The sequence below is a fragment of the Amblyraja radiata genome, chromosome 15 (genome assembly GCF_010909765.2).
Source record: "Amblyraja radiata isolate CabotCenter1 chromosome 15, sAmbRad1.1.pri, whole genome shotgun sequence".
Lineage (NCBI taxonomy): Eukaryota > Metazoa > Chordata > Chondrichthyes > Rajiformes > Rajidae > Amblyraja > Amblyraja radiata.
In genome coordinates, this window is record NC_045970.1 from 30,493,294 (window position 1) to 30,515,431 (window position 22,138).

Below are 22,138 nucleotides of genomic sequence, written 5' to 3' on the forward strand. Positions count from 1 at the left end.
CAGGGATCAATCTTGTGAACCTACGCTGCACTGCCTCAATCACAAGGATGACCTTCCTCAAATTAGGAGACCAAAACTGTACGCAATACTCCAGATGTGGTCTTACCAGAGTCCTATACAACTGCAGAAGAACCTCTCTACTCCTATACTGAAATCCTCTTGTTATGAAGGCCAACATTCCATCAGCTTTCTTCACTGCCTGATGTACCTGTACGCCAACTTTCAGTGACCGGTGTACAAGGACACCCAGGTCTCGTTGTACCTCCCCCTTACCTAACTTAACCCCATTGAGATAATAATCTGCCCCCTTGTTTTTGCCACCAAAGTGGATAACCTCACATTTATCTATATTATACTGCATCTGCCACGCATCTGCCCACTCACTCAACCTGTCCAGGTCACACTGCAACCTCCTAACATCCTCTTCACAGTTCACACTGCCACCCAGCTTTGTGTAATCCGCAAACCTGCTAGTGTTGCTCCTAATTCCCTCTTCCAAATCATTAATATATATGGTAAACAGTTGCGGCCCCAACACCGAGCCTTGCGGCACTCCACTTGCCACTGCCTGCCATTCTGAAAAGGACCCGTTCACTCCTACTCTTTGCTTCTTGTCTGTCAACCAATTTTCTATCCGTCAACACCCTACCCCCAATACCATATGCTCTAATTTTAGTTATCATTGCTTTTGACATTTTATTCATTTCCATTGATTCTTAGTTTTTGTCAAATTAAAGATTTGGGAGATAATGAGATGCAATGAGATAATGAGATGCAAAATGGAAAATAACTCACTGAAACTGGCAACAGATTCATCATTACTGATTATTATTATTAATAGAGGTTTACTAATGACTGTAATAATCAAGTATATTGTATGTTCACCTAATTACAATGCCCTCCATGTTTGGGACAAAGACTCATCATTCATTTATTTGCTTCTGTACTCCACAATTTGATATTTCTGATATCACACGTGGTTAAAGTGCACATTGTCAGATTTTATTAAAAGGTGTTTTTATACATTTTGGTTTCATCATGTAGAAATTACAGCAGTGTTTAAATATAGTCCCCCCATTTCAGGGCATCGTGATGTTTGGGACACATGGCTTCACAGGTGTTTCTAATTGTTCAGGTGTGGCGGCACTTGGAGGTAGGCCACTGGCAGAGCGAACCCTCGGTTCTGGAGGGAGGAGTTAGGTGTCTCGGTGTGGTAGGCGCAGGTCACGGGGTAGACCCTTAGGGGTATTTAAGGTCGGGCAACGCCCGTGCCCATTTGAGTAGGGAGCTGTATCTTACCGATTAAAACACGTCTCAAGCACACAACTTGTGTCCGCTTAGCTTTTGGCTGGACTCCTGCAAGTCCCCGCAATACTGGTGACCCCGACGTTCAGGAATGTAATCCTGGAAGGGAAATTTCGTAAGAAGATGCATTCCGCCGCTGCCGCCTACGAGGCCCAACTCAACGCGGTCTCCCTGAAGCCGCCTAAATTTTGGACCTCGCAACCGGGGGTTTGGTAGGCGTGGTAAGCGCTCTGGATCAGCGAACGGCCGGTCGGGTCGTTCCTTACCTCGAAAACCCATTGGTGGCGGGTAAGTACGCACGCCTCAAGGAGCTGCTGCTCCGGATCTACTCAAGCCGAGCCGTATGGAGCACGCATGTCGGGTCCTCAACATGGGCGGGCTCGACGACCAGAGCCCTCGGCCCTCATGAGCGAGATGCTCACGCTCTTGGGGGACCACAAGCCCTGCCCGCTGTTTGAATTTACTTACCTGCAGCAGTTGCCACGAGACATCCGCCGGCAGCTCTCAGGGGAGAGCTTTAAAGATCTGATTAGACTAGCGGTGCGTGCCGACGAGCTGTGGCTGTCTGACCAGCAGCAGGTGGGTGCGTCGGAATCCGTGGAATAGCTGGAATCGCTGGACCATAGAACCATAGAACCATAGAAAATAGGTGCAGGAGTAGGCCATTCGGCCCTTCGAGCCTGCACCGCCATTCAATTTGATCATGGCTGATCATCCAAATCAATATCCCATGCCTGCCTTCTCTCCATATCCCCTGATCCCTTTAGCCACAAGGGCCACATCTAACTCCCTCTTAAATCTAGCCAATGAACTGGCCTCAACTACCTTCTGTGGCAGAGAATTCCACAGATTCACCACTCTCTGTGTAAAAAATGATTTTCTCATCTCGGTCCTAAAAGACTTCCCTCTTATCCTTAAACTGTGACCCCTTGTTCTGGACTGCCCCAACATCAGGAACAATCTTCCTGCATCTAGCCTGTCCAACCCCTTAAGAATGTTGTAAGTTTCTATAAGATCCCCCCTCAATCTTCTAAATTCTAGCGAGTACAAGTCGAGTCTATCCAGTCTTTCTTCATATGAAAGTCCTGCCCTATGAAAGATGTGCCCTATTTCCTTCACCAAGGATTATTCTTAGTTTTGATATATCATCTAGTTCTTTAAAATCTGGGGTTGCCAGACTGAGTTTGTCAAAGTATGTTTTCCTTGCTTTGTCTTTTTTTTTTTGCATTTTAGGAGGAAGTGCACCTCTGTTTTGACCTCATCTGTCAAACAGTGGCTGCATATTCTATTTTCTCTTGGTTGCCAAAATCTCTACATCTGTCCCTTTTTCTCTCTCTCCCAATCTCTGTCTCTCTCTGTCTCTCTATCTGTCTCTGTGACCCTCTCTCGCTCTCTGTCTCTCTCTCTGACTATCATATAACCATATAACAATTACAGCATGGAAACAGGCCATCTCGGCCCTTCTAGTCCGTGCCGAACACTTATTCTCCCCTAGTCCCATCTACCTGCACTCAGACCATAACCCTCCATTCATTTCCCGTCCATATACCTATCCAATTTATTTTTAAATGATAAAATCGAACCTGCCTCCACCACTTCCACTGGAAGCTCATTCCACACAGCTACCACTCTCTGAGTAGACGTTCCCCCTCATGTTACCCCTAAACTTCTGTCCCTTTATTCTCAATTCATATCCTCTTGTTTGAATCTTCCCTACTCTCAATGGAAAAAGCTTATCCACGTCAACTCTGTCTATCCCTCTCATCATTTTAAAGACCTCTATCAAGTCCTCTGTAACTTAGTTGCTGAAACCCAGGCAACATTCCAGTAAATCTCCTCTGTACTCTCTATTTTGTTGACATCTTTCCTATAATTTGGCGACCAAAATTGTACACCATACTCCAGAATTGGCCTCACCTATGCCTTGTACAATTTTAACATTACATCCCAACTTCTATACTCAATGCTCTGATTTATAAAGGCCAGCACACCAAAAGCTTTCTTTACCACCCTATCTACATGAGATTCCACCTTCAGGGAACTATGCAGTTATCCCTAGATCCATCTGTTCAACTGCATTCCTCAATTCGCGACCATTTACCATGTACGTCATATTTTGATTTGTCCTGCCAAGATGTAGCACCTCACACTTAACCATATAACTTATCAGCATTAAACTCCATCTGCCATCTTTCAGCCAACTCTTTCAGCCCAATAGAAAGGAAGGACATTAGCTTGGAGGATGTGGAATCGATATGGGTAGAGCTGTGAAACACTAAGGGGCAGAAAACACTAGTGGGAGTTGTGTACAGGCCACCTAACAGTAGTAGTGGAGTTGGGGCTGGCATCAAACAGGAAATTAGAAATGCGTGCAACAAAGGTAAAACAGTTATAATGGGTGACTTCAATCTACATATAGATTGGGTGAATCAAATTGGCTGGGGTGCTGAGGAAAAGGATTTCTTGGAATGTATTCGGGATAGTTTTCTCAACATATAGAGGAACCAACGAGAGAGCAGGCAATTCTAGACTGGGTATTGAGTAATGAGGAAGGGTTAGTCTGAAGAAGGGTTTCGGCCCGAAACGTCGCCTATTTCCTTCACTCCATAGATGCTGTTGCACCCGCTGAGTTTCCCCAGCGCCCTGGAAGGCCCAGCGACCCAAGACCACGCCCACAAGAGGCCCACACCCACAAGAGCCACAGACCAGACAAGTGGCACAGGAGAGGAGGATGGCTAAGCAGGATCCAACAAAAAGGATGTGGTGTTTTTACCACCAACGCTGGGGTTCAGCGGCCCGCCAATGCTGCCAGCCATGTTCGATTCGGGAAACGCCAGTGCCGGCCGTCGATAGTCACCATGGTGGCCGGCAGGATCCATCGCCTGTATGTCTGGGACAGGCGCTCGGGGCTCAGGTTCTTGGTGGACACCGGGGCGGAGGTCAGCGTTTTGCCCCCCCTCCGGAGTGGACACGCGTGCTGGTAAGCGGGGCCCCCCTTAACCGCTGCAAACGGCAGTTCCATCCGCAATTATGGCGTCCGCACTATCCCAATCTTCTTTGGTGCGTGTCACTTCACCTGGTCATTCATTGTTGCGGACGTGACCCAGCCGTTGCTGGGCGCAGATATCTTGCGGGCGCAATCCCTCCTGGTGGACATGAGAGGGCAACGCCTTGTCCACGCTTCAACGTTGGAGGAGAGCTCCTTGCGCCAATCCACAACCCAGTGGCGGCGGTGGACAATATATATGCACAGACACTGGCCAAGTTTCCGGAAATTGTGACCCCGAAGTTCGACTCGACCAGCTCGAAACATGGTGTGCTGCATCATATTCTTACATCGGGTCAACCGCTCAATGCCCGCGCCCGCAGGGTTGCCCCCGATAAGCTCCTGATAGCGAGGGCGGAGTTTTGCAAAATGGAGGCCATGGGCATCGTCCGACGCTCCAACAGCCCATGGGCCTCCCCGCTGCACATGGTGCCGAAGGACTCCGGGGGCTGGAAGTGTGGTGACTATCGCCGCCTGAACGAGGCGGAAATTGCCAATCGTTACCCCATTCCCCACATACAAGATTTCTCAGCCCATCTGGCCGGGGCTAAGCTATTTTCCAAAATCGACTTTGTCCGGGGATATAACCAGATCCCCTTGCGAGCGGAGCATGTCCCGAAGACGGCTGTTATCACTCCGTTCGACCTCTTCGAGGTCCTGCGGGTGCCCTTTGGCCTCAAGAACGCCGCGCAGGCCTTCCAGCGCCTGTTGGACACCCTGGGGCACGGGCTCGATTTCCTGCTCATCTATTTAGATGACATCCTCGTGGCGAGCCGCTCGCGACAGGAGCACTGCGCCCACTCACGTTTATTGTGGCAGCACCTTACTGAACACGGCCTGGTGATTATCCCTGGTGAATGCCAGTTCGACCTCCAGGCCATCGACTTTCTGGGCCACCGGGTGACGCGGCATGAAGCAGTGCCTCTACCGCACAGGGTTGATGCGATCCGCCAGTTTCTGCGGCCTTCCACAGTGTGGGGCCTCCAGGAGTTCGTGGGCATGGTAACATTCTACCATCGGTTCGTGCCGCCGGTGGCTAAAATTATGTGGCCACTCTTTCAGTTGTTGACTGTCAAGAGGCGGGAGGTGCAATGGGACAACATCGCCGTGGAGACGTTTGAAGGGGCAAAGGAAGCCTTGGCTCGGGCGACAATGCTCGTACACCCGCGGGCCGACACCCGTATAGCCCTTACTGTGAATGCCTCGGACTCTGCGGTCGTCGGCGTTCTAGAGCAGTCAGTCAACGGCAAATGGCAGCGTCTCGCCTTTTTCAGTTGCCAGCTCAAGCCTGCGGAACAGCGCGACAGTGCTTTAGACTGAGAGTTGCTCGCATTGCACCTTGCGGTGCGGCATTTCCGATATTTCCTGGAGTGCTGGGATTTCGTAGCCTTCACGGACCATAAGCCCCTCACCTTCGCATTTGCCAATGTCTCAGATCCTTGGTCTGCCCGTCAGCAGCGCCAGCTAATGTCTATTTCGGAGTTTACGACAGACGTCCGACACATTGCCGGTAAATCTAACCTCGTTGCAGACGCTTTGTCCCACCACGCATTCGCAGCCGTTCTCAACCCAGCCTCCGGAATAGACTACTCCACCTTGTCTGCAGCGCTGCTGGCGGACGAAGAGATGCCGGCGTACCGCACTGCAATCTCGGGTTTGGTGCTGGAGGAAGTGCCATTGGGTCCCTCTGGTACTTCCATGCCTGTTGTTCTGGCAGCCTGGCGCCGTCGCATATTCAATGTTATCCATGACCTAGCTCACCCATCTATCCGGGCCATGGTTGCCATGGTGGCCGCGAGGTTTATATGGCACAGGCTGCGGAAGCAAGTCGGACGCTGGGCCCGGGTGTGCATTCCGTGCCAAACGTCTAAGGTACATCAACAGGTCCGGGCACCCGTTCAAGATTTTGCAGTGCCACGCTGGCAGTTCGACCATGTGCACGTGGACATCGTGGGGCCACTGCCTCCGTCCCGGGGTGTTTCGCACCTGCTGATGGATGTGGACCGTTTTACGCGGTGGCCGGAGGCCTTCCCGCTAATGGACAATTCCGCCCGGTCGTGCGCTAATAGGGTGGCCCGCTTCGGGGTTCCTCTGGACATCACATCGGACCGGGGTGACCAGTTCGCTTCTGAACTGTGGTCTGCAATGGCCAGCCAGCTCCACCATTCGACAGTGTACCATCCCAAGTCAGATGGGTTGGTGGAGCGGTTCCACCATCATCTGAAGACTCGCCTCACAAGCCCTGAGTGGATGAACGAGTTGCCATGGGTCCTGCTGGGGAATGCCCCCAAGGAGGATTTGTCATCGTCCTCGGCGGAACTAGTGTATGGTGCTCCGCTCACCGTCCCCGGGTAGTTTGTCCCGGCCGCTTATGGGTCTGGGAACCGTCGTCATCTGTGTTGGTGCACTTGCGGGAGAGGGTTGGCGCCCTGGCTCCCGTCCCGACGTCTCGTCATGGGGTGGCCCCATCCCATGCACCACCAGCGTTAGTGGACTGTCTATACGTCTTTCTGCGCCGTGGTGCTCAGTGGCAAAAACAGTACCCTATATCGCTAGGATTTTTTCGCCACCTTACTCACCGTTCTCCTCTGCTCCAAGCGCACCAAGTTTTGTTCCGATCGGTGAAATATTACGAAAGTTATTGGTCTGTTATTTGCCGGGACGGCGATGCCCCTTCCGACACCCGTCGAGTCAATCATCGGCTCCTTCAGGAGCGGAGTGTGGGCTGTGTTCGCGGGCAGGGGCTCGCTGTGTTCGCGGGCTGGCTGTTTTCGCGGGAGGAGGCAGGCTGTGTTCGCGGGCGGGGACAGGCTGTGTTCGCGGGCGGGGGCTGTGAGTGCGACAGGTGCTGGGGACGGGAGCCGCTGAGTGAGTCCGGAGCCGGGTCCTGGTGCCATTGAGTGCAGTCGGAGCCAGGAACTGGTGAGCCCACACACCCCCCTCCCACACCACCCCTACCACACACCCCCCTCCACCCCCCACACCACCCTTCCCCACAACCCCCCTCCCCCACACACACGCCCCTCCCCCACACACACCCCTCCCCATAGTTTTCAGGTGTTTTCAATTCGTTTTCTGCAGTTTCCAGGTTGCCTGTATGCCCCGGAACTGGCTGCAGTTCCCAGATCCCTCACGTCCCTGGGACTAGCTGTAGTTCCCAGGTCGCCTGCGAGCCCCGGGACTAGCTGTAGCGCCCAGGTCGCCTGCCCCGGGACTAGCTACAGCTCCCAGGTCGCCTGTCCCGGGACTAGCTGTAGCGTCCAGGTCGCCTGCGAGCCCCGGGACTGGCTGCAGTTCCCAGGTCGCCTGCTAGCCCTGGGTCTAGCTGCAGTTCCCAGGTCGTCTGCGAGCCCCGGGTTTGGTGCAGTTCCACTGTCCGGCCCCGGCGACCGCTTGCAACCACCCAAGCTACTGAGTGAGTTGCTGGCATGATCCCCGACCCCCTCCTTGTCATCGCACCTGCCCTCCCCGCAACTTTACCCCTGGCGGCCCTGCCGTGCTAACCCAGGCCAGACTCCCCACATGCTATGGAAGGATCTCTCTCCCCCCCCCCCCCCCAGCGGTACTGTCCTTTTACAGCCGCAGTACTGAGAGATAGCCAAGTCTATCTTTCTTGGCTAACAACTTAACCTTCGGCCTCCAAGACGCAGTCGGGCCTTATTTTAGGGTAAAAATAGGGTCTTCAGTGCGGGGAAATATGGTATATCAGAGTGATAGCAAGAGCGAAGTATGGAGGTGAGAATGAACTGCACAAGATCCAAAACATACCACCTCATCTGTGAAACACGGTGGTGGGGGTGTTATGACCTGGACATGTATGGCTGCTGAAGGTACTGGCTCACTTATCTTCATTGATGATACAACTGCTGATGGTAGTAGCATAATGAATTCTGAAGTGGAAAGACACATCCTATCTGCTCAAGTTCAAACAAATGCCTCAAAACTCATTGGCCAGCAGTTCATTTACAGCAAAACAATGATCCCAAACATACTGCTAAAGCAACAAAGGAGTTTTTCAAAGTAAAAAAATGGTAAATTCTTGAGTGGCCAAGTCAATCATCCGGTCTGAACCCAATTGAGTGTGCCTTTTATATGCTGAAGAGAAAACTGAAGGGGACTAGTCCCCAAAACAAGCATAAGCTAAAGATGGCTGCAATACAGGCCTGCCAGCAACTGGTGATGTCCATGAATCGCAGACGTCAAGCAGTCATTGCATGCAAAGGATATGCAACAAAATACTAAACATGACTACTTTCATTTAGATGACATTGCTGTGTCCCAAACATTATGGTGCCCTGAAATAGGGGGACTATGAATAAATACTGCTGTAATGGCGACATGGTCAAACCAAAATGTATAAAAATGGCTTTTATTACTGCACTTTAACCACATGTGATTTTTTTCTATTACAAATCTCAAATTGTACAGAAGCAAATAAATAAATGATGGGTCTTTGTCCCAAACATTATGGAGGGCACTGTATGTAGAACAGTGCATTACCAAAAGATCTTTCACCAAAGTCAGTTGAAATGCTGCAGTACAAATCACGAGTAGAGTTCTGGAGTTTAGTAAACGTTATGTTGAGTACAAGTATTTTCAGTAAATGCAGCAGTGAAATGCTGAATGCAACTTTAACCTTGGTATCAAATCAGAATAACATTCCTTCAGGCCCCAATGACCACCATTTCAAACCCACCCAAATTAGTTACCCTTTCATAATTTTCTTGATTTAATTATTTTGTGATAACACTGAACCCACCCATCCAAACACTTCAATTAAAGACATTACAGTTATTTATGTTGAATAAAAAAAGGTTGATTTAGCCTACATTGATTGAACAAAGACAAATGTCATTTTTTTCAAATTCCTTTCCCAAGCCTTTCAAGCTCCCAGGATCCCAATTCTCAGAAAAGACCAGATCAAAGGAACTAACTCAGATTGTTACTATTTTCAAAGATGTTAAAAACAAATTTCAACATCGACAAATAAAAGATGATTTAAATGTTGGTATGGACTGAAAACTGTTTGAATGTTGTCATTCGACTAATTTGGTGTAATATTAAAATTATCAGTCTTGATACTATTCATAAACTATAAATAGGAACTATTTAATGCTTTCATTGTTCTCTCTTTTCAACTTTAGTATACCTTTTGTGCAATGGAACACAAAAGTAATCAAAACATTAGATAATGAATATTAAAACTACTCTGGATTACATACATATACTACTTTCAAGGTTCCATTATACTTTTCCTAATGGTTCTTAGCGAAATAGGCTGCATCTTTATGCAAACTCTCTTTCACTCATCATTCCTACGTTAACTAACTGCATTGGATACCAATCAGGCAAAAGCTCCTTAAATACAACCTCTTCAGTTTTCTCTCTGGTCTCCTGCCCTGATATCTCTTCATGGGACTTCTTGCCAGGTTTCGTTTGATAACATTCCTGCAATGACTTACCATGATAAAGGTGCTACATAAATGCAAGTTGGAATTCTTCTCTGACACACATGGCATTGACGAACAAAGGGGAATTGTTGCACAGAGTTATGAAGTTTGTGGTGAATGGACAGTCAACACAATTATTGGAGACAGGATGTGACACGCGGTACAGGTGCACAACCTTTTATCCGAAAGCCTTGGGACCAGACACTTTTCGTAATTCAGAATTTGTCGGTCTTCGGAATGGAATTTTTTTAGCGTAGATTTTAATGGCTGGCTCAGTGGTAGAGTGCTCGGCTCATATCCGCAAGGTCGCGAGTTTGCGCCTTGATCCCGGCAGTAAACTCGGTCGCGAGTTTGAGTCTTCAATGTAGTTTTTTCTTGCAGAATAAATGTTTGTATGAAATGCAGTGTAGGAGAGGTGTACTGACTGTGTGGGCAGAACTTTGGAAGTGATTGCCCACCAGTCTAAAAAGCCGCTGTGTCTCCCTGTCCATGGGGCGATCAAACAGCACAATACCCCCCTCCCCCTCCAACTCCAGAGGAATCCGCTACCCGATGGGCCGCTACGGCGACAAGTGGCAGTTTGCCCACAGCCCGAGCTGCGCCCCCTCATCCGCCATCCCAAGAACAAGACGTACCTTGCACACCATCAGCTTCTGCCCCTACGTGTTCCTCTGGAGTTGGAGCGGGGCTGGGCTGGAGTTGCTGCTGGCTGTGGGTCTCTGGGATCTCCGTGCTTGCAGTGGGCCTGGGGGTCGGTGTCCCGTTGGTCCTGACGTCTCCGGCCACCCCCCTGGACTGGAGCTGAGACTGGGAACTGCCCTTGCCCCCTCCCTCTGCAACTGCAAACAACCCCACTCTCCTGCAAGGGCGGTACAGTTCCCGGAGGATGGCAGGTGGCCGGAGACGTCAAGACCAACAGGAACCCGCTCCCCGATGGGCCCCTACGACGCCCCGAGCTGCGCCCCGTCATCCGCAACCCGGGTTCCTCTGTAGTTGGAGCGGGGCTGGGCTGGGCTGCTGTTGGCTGTGGGTCTCTGGGATCTCCGTGCTTGCAGTGGGCCTGGGGGTCGGTGTCCCGATGAGGGGGCGCAGCTCGGGGAACGGCTTCTGGTGGTCCTGACGTCTCCGACCAGTTTGCAGTTTTCCTCTGGAGTTGGAACGGGGCTGGGCTGCTGCTGGTTGTGGGTCTCTGGGATCGCTGTGCTTGCAGTGGGCCTGGGGGTCGGTGTCCCGTTGGTCCTGACGTCGCCGGTGACTGGCACGGTCCTGCTGTAATCGCCGACTTGAAGACAGTGCAAAGCCCCCACGCCGGTGCAATGGGCGGGGAGATGGAGAGGGGAGGGAAGGGGTCACACACATGGCCGGGAAGCAGAGGGGTGTAGGTGGGGTGAAACTGAAGCGAGCGACAATCTGCTGCTGCCTGCCCCGCTGAGTTAAAAAGTTCCCACGCAAGACTCACGAAACACTGTGTATCGTGAGTCTACCGTGGGAACTTTTTAACTCAGCAGGCAGGCAGCAGCATATTGTCAATTATTAACCCTCCCGCGCAATATACCCTCACCTTCTCTTTTATGAATGGGGATTTAGTTCCCCTTTCTTCGAGGACCGACCGGAGGTTCCGCTGTCACCTCTGCGGGCCGCCCTCGGTGAACGTTTTCAAGGACCTTTCTTCAAGGACCGAAAAAATGGCCGCTATTCGGAGGTTTTCGTTATTTGGATCTTCGGATAAAAGGTTGTGCACCTGTAGTATCAAATTAGCATTCAAAAGATATTACTTTTGAGATTTTCACACTTAAAATTTTACACATTCCTGCAGCTGCTCTAAATTCCAGTGGTATGAATAGGTATTCAGATATTTATTATAGCACAGGAATTAACGATGGCAAAAAGATAATGTTTTAATGAAAAAACTTAAAAAACTAAATATAAATGGAAGAACTGATAATTGTACAAGCCAGGACAAGATAGCCCTCTGCTGGTGAAATATTCTCTCAACAAAGCAGTTGTTCAAAACACAAGGAACTGCTGAAAACAACTAATTCAGTGATAACAATACAGGTCTCAGATAGTATTAAGTTACAAAACACTATTAGTAAACCAAAGGAGCAACATTTCTTTATTGCTGCAATATGTGGACAGTCAATTGTAATTAAATCACACTTCCATGAAGGTTACATAGTCAGAGCCCTCATTCTTAAGGTGGGTGGTCTACATAGATAATGGCTGCTGGTTCCCATTCTTTATTGTCTGAACCTACTTCACAAACCACCCACTGGAATTGTGGTAGACACACAGACTTGCTTCAGTTTCCCTTATCACAAATTTTCCAACATCCTCCAAAGAGCCTTAAAAATGTAAATGTCATCCTGCGTAATTAAAGTGAAACCTATCCTCTTGAAAAAAATGAGACTAGAGAGTTTGCTATTTCTAAAAAAAAGCACCTAATGAAAGTGATCATCTTTTGCTGTAAACTGAAAATCATGCACTTTAATAGTTCTTGAAAGTATGAATTATTAATGGTCTTGCTTAATTAAGGGGAAATTCAGAAATTCAGTCTCATAATAAATCCAGACGGGCTAAACTCTCCTGATGACAATATATACATATATATATTAAAACATTTGCATTATGGATTTGTATTTATAAAGAAAGATACCGTTTTGATGGAGCTTCTGGTCTTCTCTTTCCACACATCGCTACTTAACTCCAGAGTACAGTGAATGGTTTCAGAACGGTCATACAATCCCAGGATAAATAACCTGAACAAGAGAGTAAATGCAATTAATACTCTAAAATCAGAGCATCTAATCCATAATATACACACGAGTAAGGCAATAATTTATGCATTGAATATCAAAATATGATTGTTCACTGTATAGGTGGAAAAAAACTCAAAATGTGAATGACCATCATTTGCATTGACCACCTGCAAAGAACACCGAGAAGCATACATTTATTTGTCCTTGAAAGTTTGAATCATTAATAACCAGTTATTCAAGGAGGAAATAAGTTGAATGCCATTAACCCACGTTGACTTTATCCATCAAAAACATAACTGTATCTCAAACCCCTCCCCCACCTTCTCTCCTGCATCTATTTCATTAGTCTGACCATCTCTTTCTCTAGTCCAACAAAGGGTTACTGATTGTTTCTTCCAATGAGTTCTGCCTGACCTGATGCATTTTCAAGCTTTGTTTTTCCTGTGTTGGCAACACAATAGTTATGTTTTGCTGACTTCAAAAAGATTTTATTGTACTTTCACGTTTTGTGAAAAGGTTTTATTGCATTATTGGTAATAGAAAATCCAGCATGACACTAAATATTCTATCAAGCATCTACAGATATACGGCAAAGAGGCAAGGTGACGTGCCTCAACGACTATCGACCACTGGCACTAACATCGATGGTGATTAAGTGCTTTGAGAGGTTGATCATGGCGCAAATCAACTCCTACCTCGACAAAAAAATTGGACCCACTGCAGTTTGCCTACCGCCACAACAGATCAACGGTGGATGCGATCTCGCTGGCTCTCCACTCCGCTCTGGACCACTTGGACAACAAAAACTCATATGTCAGGCTGTTATTCATTGATTACAGCTCGGCATTTAATACAATCATCCCCTCCAAGCTGGTTACCAAGCTCTCAGATCTGGGTTTCTGCGCATCCCTCTGCAATTGGATCCTCAACTTCCTCATCCACAGACCACAGACTGTTCGTATTGATGGAAATGTGTCAGCCTCGATAACAATCAGCATGGGAGCACCTCAAGGCTGCGTGCTCAGCCCCCTGCTGTGCTCACTCTATACTCATGACTGCGTAGCCGGTCATAGTGCGAACTCCATCATCAATTTCGCTGACGACACCACTGATGGGGACGAGTCAGAGTATAGAAAAGAGATCGACCGACTGACCAAATGGTGTCAGCACAATAACCTGGCCCTCAACACCAACAAAACCAAGGAACTGATTGTGGACTTTGGAAGGGGTAGGATGGGGACTCACAGTCCCGTTTATATCAACGGTGGAGAGGGTCAAGAGCTTCAAATTCCTGGGCGTGCATATTTCTGAAGATCTCTCCTGGTCCGAGAACACTGATGCAATTATAACGAAAGCACAACAGCGCCTCTACTTCCTGAGAAGATTACGGAGAGTCGGTATGTCAAGGAGGACTCTCTCTATCTTCTACAGGTGCATAGTAGAGAGCATGCTGACTGGTTGCATCGTAGCTTGATTCAGCAACTTGAGCGCCCAGGAGCGGAAAAGACTACAAAAAGTAGTATACACTGCCCAGTCCATCGTCGGCTCTGACCTCCCTACCGAGGGGATCTATCACAGTCACTGCCTCAAAAAGGCTGGCAGCATCATCAAGGACCCACACCATCCTGGCCACACACTCATCTCCCTGCTACCTTCAGGTAGAACCTGAGCCTGAGGACTGCAACATCCAGGTTCAGGAATAGCGACTTCCCCACAGCCATCAGGCTATTAAACTCAACTGAAACAAAACTCTGAACATTAATAGACCATTATCTGTTTATTTGCACTTTATCTGTTTATTTATTCATTTGTGTATATATTTATATAATGGTATATGGACACACTGAATACTGAATGGTATACCAATGGTATATGGACACACTGAAATCAAGCTCATCCAATGACAAGTCATTACTTATCTCGGAAGCAAAGAGTAGGAGTGAACGGGTCCTTTTCAGAATGGCAGGCAGTGGCGAGTGGAGTGCCGCAAGGCTCGGGTCGCAACTGTTTACCCATATATATTAATGATTTGGAAGAGGGAATTAGGAGCAACACTAGCAAGTTTGCGGAGGACACAAAGCTGGATGGCAGTGTGAACTGTGAAGAGGGTGTTAAGACGTTGCAGGGTGACCTGGACAGGTTGAGTGAGTGGGCAGATGCCTGGCAGATGCAGTATAATATAGATAAATGTGAGGTTAACCACTTTTGCGGCAAAAACAAGGGGGCAGATGATTATCTCAACGGGGTTAGGTTAGGTAAGGGGGAGGTACAGCGAGACCTGGGTGTCCTTGTACACCGGTCGCTGAAAGTTGGCGTGCAGGTACAACAGGCAGTGAAGAAAGCTAATGGAATGTTGGCCTTCATAACAAGAGGATTTCAATATAGGAATAGTGAGGTTCTTCTGCAGTTGTATAGGGCTCTGGTGAGACCACATCTGGAGTATTGTGTACAGTTTTGGTCTCCTAATTTGAGAAAGGACATCCTTGTGATTGAGGCAGTGCAGCGTAGGTTCACGAGATTGATCCCTGGGATAGCGGGACTGTCATATGAGGAAAGATTGAAAAGGCTAGGCTTGTATTCACTGGAGTTTAGAAGGATGAGGGGGATCTTATAGAAACATATAAAATTATAAATGGATTGGACAAGCTAGATGCAGGAAAAATGTTCCCTATGTTGGGCGAGACCAGGGGCCACAGTCTTAGAATAAAGGGGAGGTCATTTAAGACTGAGGTGAGAAAAAACCTTTTCTCCCAGAGAGTGGTGAATTTATGGAATTCCCTGCCACAGAGGGCAGATGAGGCCAAATCACTGGATGGATTTAAGAGAGAGTTAGAAAGAGCTCTAGGGGCTAATGCAGTCAAGGGATATGGGGAGAAGGCAGGCACGGGTTATAGATTGGGGACGATCAGCCATGATCACAATGAATGGCGGTGCTGGCTCGAAGGGCCGAATGGCCTCCTCCTGCACCTATTTTCTATGTTTCTATGAGCGTCAGCTATTTTTTTCAATCTTGGCTTCTTTATGGCCTTCAAAAGAAGCACATGTTATTACTACAGGCTGCATCTTAATGTCTTTATTGACATGACAACCTGTCCTCCATCTTGTGTTCCATATAATTTACAATGTCATTCAGACTTGGCACCGAGCCTTTCTTTTGTTCTGCTAGACCATGCTTTTGTAGACGAACGACTCCATTTTAGATTTGAGTATTAGATTTAACTATTAGCTCTTTAACTAGAATAATTGATAATTTATCGTACAATTATTTGTTGTGTTGTTTTCTTTCATGTACCTGTTGAGCTGCAGCAAGTAATAAGAATTTAATTGCTCAAGCCCCAGAACATGACAATTAATCTCTCTTGACTCTTGTTCAACCAAGTACAAAAAAATGATAACTACCCGTATTTGCCGGCAATGAAGACGCTATTTTTTACCTTAAATAAAGGCCCGAAAATTTACCTGCGTCTTGCAGGCCGAAAGATAGATTGTTAGCCAAGAAAGATAGACTTGGCTATCCCTCAGTACAGCGGCTGTAAAAGGACAGCACCGCTGGGGGGGCGTGAGAGTTCTTTCCACAGCGTGTGGGGAGTCTGGTCCGGGTCAGCACGGATGGGCTGCCAAGGGTAAAGTTGCGGGGAAGGCAGGAGCATTGAGAAGGAGGGACTGAGGATCATGCCAGCAACTCACTCAGTAGCTCAGGTGGCTGCGAGCGGCCGCCGCGCCCAGACAGTGGAACTGCAGCTAGACCCGGGGCTCGCTGGCGATCTGGGAACTGCAGCTAGACCCGGGGCTCGCAGGCGACCTGGGTGCTACAGCAGGTCCCGGGGCAGGCAACCTGGGAACTGCAGCTAGTCCCAGGGCTCGCAGGCAACCTGGGCGCTACAGCCAGTCCCGCAGCAGGCGACCTGGGAACTGCAGCTAGTCCCGGGCCTCGCAAGGAAATAATGGGATATCGGCGCTCTATATTGTGACAGACAGCCTGACACCTTGCATGTCATTTTAATATTACATTTATCCCAATATTGGAATTGGTGAAGAGGTGGAATATTGCCTTGGGGGACCAGCCCCACCATGTGAACATGGGACCCAACGGGTCCCACTTAGTCTAGTATTGTAAATAACTGGGGTCCCAGCACTGAGCCTTGCGGCACCCCACTAGTCACTGCTAGTCATTAGATACAGCAGAGATGGATAGATTCTTGATTAGTACGGGTGTCAGAGATTATGAGGAGAAGGCAGGAGAATGGCGTTAGGAGAGAGAGCTATATCAGCCATGATTGAATGGCGGAGTAGACTTGATGTGCCAAATGGTCTAATTCTGCTCCCATCACGTGATTTTCATGAGCTTGCAACAAGTCAATATGGGGCCTGCACATTTCCATCACCGATCGGGCAGGAGGTGCATGGCAGTGCAATTAAATGCTTAAGTTCACTTTTGTGAACTCCCCTTGCATCGACTCCAGGTTATCACTGACACCCCAAGTGCTCCTTCTCCACTTGGACCAGGGATTCCGAGGGGGTCAATGAGATAGTGTGGTTTTGAGCACATCCTCAAATCTTTTCCTCTGCACGGCATTTAATCTCTTCTGATGACATACCTCCGAATACTATCTCTTTCAGGAGTTGTCTAAGAATGAACTGCAGATGCTGGAGTAACTCAGCGGGACAGGTAGCATCGCTGGAGAGAAGGAATGGGTGACATTTCGGGTCGAGACCCTTCTTCAGTCTGGTTAGGGAAATGGGAAACGAGAGATATAGGCGGTGATGTGGAGGAGAACAATGAATGAAAGATATGCAAAAAAATAACGATGATAAAGGAAACAGGCCATTGTAGGCTGTTTGTAGGGTGAAAATGAGAAGCTAGTGCTACTTGGGTGGGGGAGGGATAGAGAGAGTCGGAATGCCGGGGCTACCTGAAGTGAGAGAAATCAATATTCATACCACTGGGCTGTAAACTGCCCAAGCAAAATATGAGATTCTGTACCTTCAATTTGCGTTTAGTCTCACTCTGATAATGGAGGAGACCAAGGACAGAAAGGTCTGTGTAGGAACGGGAAGGAGAATTAAAGTGTCCAGCAACCGGGAGAGCAGATTGGTTCAGGCGGGCTGAGCAAAGGTGTTCCACGAAATGATCGCCCAGTCTGCGTTTGGTCTCGCCGATGTATAAGAGTCCACATCTTGAACAACGGATACAGTAGATGAGGTTGGAGGAGGTGCAAGTGAACCTCTGTCTAACCTGAAAGGACTGATGGGGTCACGGGACAGAGGCGAGGGAGGAAGTATAGCGACAGGTGTTGCTTCTTCTGCGATTGCAGGGGAGGGTACCTGGGGAGAGGGTGGTTTGGGTGGGAAGGGATGTTAACCAGGGAGTTGCTGAGGGAACGGTCTCTGCAGAAGATGGAAAGGGGTGGAGATGGGAAAATGTGGCTAGTGGTGGGATCTCGTTGGAGGTGGCGGAAATTTCGGATTATGTGTTTTATGCGACGGCTGATGGTAGGTGGTAGGTAGGGACTAGGGGGAGGGGGAGGGGGAGGGGGAGAAAGGGCGGAGCTGCAGGGTACCGAGGAGACATGAGTATCGATTGGTTATTTCCTACTAGCCAATTGTAGTGCTTGTTGGTAGTGATTCTGCCTAATATGCGCTTTATATTAAGAAGAGCTTGCCTACGCCAGTCAGTATGAGTAGCTGCTAGGAAATGTAATGTCCTGCAGATCGATACTGTAAGTAGATTTAATAAACATGTGTTGTATCTTGATATGTGTTTGACACCCTCATTACATGGTGTCAGAAGTGGGATGTTAGTTCAACTCAATCCCCTGAAGTGCAAGGTTTGAGTCCCAGAAGTTACTTACGTCAGACATGTTTTCACAAGTGATGGTCTCAGACCAGATCCATCAAAGACTGCAGCTATCAACAAAATGCCGGTTTCTACTGATGTTGCTAGTCTACAAAGCTTCCTTGGAATGGTCAACTACCTGGGAAAATTTATTCCCAACAATGTGACGTATATGCCCCTCTGCGAGAACTGATACACAAGGACACTGCATGGTCCTGGTATCCGCAGCACCAAAAAGCTTTTGACACTCTCAAATTGCAGCTGGCTAGCGCACCTACTCTCACCTACTTTGCTTTGGAGTTACCAGGAACGCTCACCTGCGATGCGTCCCAGTACGGACTTGGCGCTGCTTGCCTGCAGCCCACTACCTATGGCGACTGCAAGCCTGTTTCTTACGCCTCTCGCACACTAACTGACACTGAACAACGTTACGCCCAGATCGAAAAAGAATTGCTCGCAGTGATTTTCGCCTGCACGAAATTAAAGGACTTTATTTTTGGGAAGTCTGTGACTACAGAAACCGATACCAGCCGTTGGTCACTATTTTGAATAAACCCATCCATGCTGCCCCAGCCCGTCTACAACGAATGATGATGCAGCTGCAGCGATTTGATTTCAACATGCTCTATAAGAAAGGCAAGGACTTGCACATAGCTGACACGTTATGAAGAGCCCCACGCAAAACCAACGAACAACAACTCTCCGAACAGGGCCAGTTCTCAGTAATGAAGGTATCGTACGTTCCTACTGATTGTTTGAGCAGCCTAGCAGAACACACGGCTGCTGACGAGACTTTACAATTACTGTCTGCAGTCATCCGGCGTAGCTGGCTGGATAAACAACACAACACCCCGCTCGCAATCCGCCCATACTTCCTGGTTCGCGATGAATTGGTGTTACAGGACGGGATTATAGTCAAGGGCCACAAGGCAGTTGTCCCAGCTGTCCTCCGGGACAAGTGCTTCAACGCCGTCCACAGGGGCCACACCGGCGTGGAGGCAACCCTACAACGGGCCCAAAACATGTTTTACTGGCCTGGTATGACCATGTACATACGCAAAAAAAAACAAAGTTTGTGCCGTCTGCAAAAGCCTGACACCACATCAGCAGAAGCAGCATTTACTGCCGCACCCTGTCCCTCCTCTCCCGTGGCCCTTCACTGACATATTCGAATGGCATGGGAAACTCTATCTGGTTCTTGTTGACTCTTACACAGGTTGGTTCGACATCGACTTACTCCAAACCATTAATTCTGAAGCGGTTATCGAGAAGTTGCAGCGTCACTTCCTCATGCACGGCTCCCCTGCACGTCTGCTGTCCGACAACGGCAGACAGTTCACCAGCCAGTCTTTCAAAAACTTTGCAAAACTATGGGACTTCCGACATATTACCAGCAGCCCTGAATTCCCACAGTCCAACAGACTCGCCGAACGCGCTGTCCAAAGCGCAAAACAACTAATGGTGCGGTCTTACCTTGCAAAATCGGACGTATACTTAGACCTGCTCAACTTAAGGAACATTGCAAGGGATCCCATACTGGGTTCCCCAGCCCAACGACTGATGTCTCGCCAAACCCGTGCTCCCCTGCCTGTGTTCCAGCAGCTTTTGCAGCCGCAAGTTCGTTCCCCGCCTGCAGTCCAGAAACAACTACAATTCAAACGTGATACACAGAAACATTTTTTTGACAAATCCAGTAAGCCACTTAAACCTCTCACCAGTAGACAAGTGGTTCGTCTCCAGACCAACAAGGGCTATGGCCCTGGGTCACGTCTATCTGGTTGAAGCGGACGGAGCCATCTACAGGCGCAACCGTCAACATATCCTTCCGGTGGAGGAACCGTGTCCTGCGACTCCGTATCCAGATGTCTCGCGTTTCGTACACCCTCCCACTGCCAGTCCTGCTGCTCCAGTATCAGCGACCGCTTCCACCGCGGCCTCCCCAAGGCGTTTGGCGACTAGCTCGCCTATCTCATCACATCCCCGCTCCGTCGGGTCCCCGGTCATTTCCCCCATTCCTTCCCCGGTATCTTCTCCGGTGAAAAGAGGTGAGGCAGATTCGTACCACACACGCGCCGGACGTGTTAGCAGGCCACCCATTAGATAAGGTGATTTTGTGTAACTATGAAAACTTCCCTAAATGCGTTATTAACGTTGTGCCACCTATATTGCTTAGCCACCGATGCTTACTTTTGTTTCTACAAGGAAAGATGTAGATTGGTTATTTCCTACTAGCCAATTGTAGTGCTTGTTAGTAGTGATTCCGCCTAATATGCGCTTTATATTAACAAGAGATTGCCTACGCCAGTCAGTATGAGTAGCTGCTAGGAATTGTAATGTCCTGCAGATCGATACTGTAACTAGATTTAATAAACATGTGTTGTATCTTGATCTATGATAGGAGAGGGGAACCCCCATTCCCTAAAGAATTAGGACATCTCGGATGTTCTAGTATGGAACACCTCATCTTGGGCTCAGATGCTTTGTAGACGGAAGAATTGGGAGTACAGGATAGAGCTTTTGCAGGAAGCAGGGTGGGAAGAAGTGTAGTCGATATAGTTGTGGGAGTCAGTGGGTTTGTAATAGTCATCAGTCAATAGTCTATTTCCTGTGATGGAGACTGTGAGATCAAGAAAGGGGAGGGAGGTGTCGGGGATGGTCCAAGTAAATTTGAGTGCTGTATGAAAATTGGTGGTGAAGTTGATGAAGTCCATGAGTTCTGCATGGGTGCAGGAGGTAGCACCTATGCAGTCATCAATGTTATGGAAATAGGGCCAGTGTACGTCTGGAACAGGGATTGTTCAACGTACCCTATAAAGAGGCAGGCATAGCTGGGGCCCATGCGGTTGCCCATAGCTACGCCTTGGACTTGGAAGAAGTGGGAGGAATCAAAGGAGAAGTTGTTGATGGTGAGGAGCAGCTCCGCTAGGCGGAGTACAGTGTTAGTAGAGGGAAATTGGAAGGTTCTGCCGTCGAGAAAGAAACGGAGGGTTTTAAGGCCATCCTGGTGGGGGATGGAGGTGTAGAGTGCCTGAACGTCCAAAGTAAAGATGAGGAGGTGGGGACTCGGAAAGCGGAAGTCATTAAAGGGACGAAGGGCATGTAAGGTATCTTGGACATAGGTTGGGAGATTGGACCGGGGGGATAGGATGGAGTTGAGGTACGTGGAAATAATTTCCGTGGGACAGAAGCAGGCAGAAACAATAGGTCTGCCAGAGCAGTTGTGTATGTGGATTTTGGGGAGATGGTAAAAACAGACTATGCAGGGCTGGGATTCAATAGGGTTGGAGGCTGTGGAAGGCAGAGAGCAGAAATGATGAAATCAGTAATGGTGTTTGTAGGAGCCATTCATGCATAAGTTAGTTACTGTTAGTAGATTATAGTATTTTGTATAGATATTTCTAGCTGTACCTTTTTTGAATGCTTGGGGGTGGAATTTCGATACGTAGATGGGCGTGACTTACATTGAACTAAGTGAAATGAGAGGGTGTGGTCAGATCAGATGGGAGCTGGCACTGGAGAGAAGACGCAGTTTTTTACCAGCTCAGATAGTAAGATTGGAAAGCTACAATTTGTATAAGAATATCTGGTATGTTCACTTTTGATTTTTTCCACAACTTCAATATACTGGAAATAACGACTGGAAGATTTGTTTTTATTATCGACTGCGTAAATCTACTCCTCCCTGCCAGTGTAGCAACGGCAATTAAAAATTGGACATTGGAAGGTTAAGAAATTGCCATTA

At 48.4% G+C, this 22,138-nt stretch overlaps 1 protein-coding gene across 1 annotated transcript in view; it reads right to left on the reverse strand.

Moving 5' to 3' along the window:
- pdzd8 (PDZ domain containing 8) overlaps positions 1-22,138 on the reverse strand; it is a 198,203-nt gene that overhangs the window by 88,021 nt on the left and 88,044 nt on the right. The window contains exon 3 of the mRNA XM_033033957.1: positions 12,458-12,560. Coding sequence (XP_032889848.1) covers positions 12,458-12,560 — 103 coding nt within the window. The remainder of the gene's footprint in view (positions 1-12,457; positions 12,561-22,138) is intronic.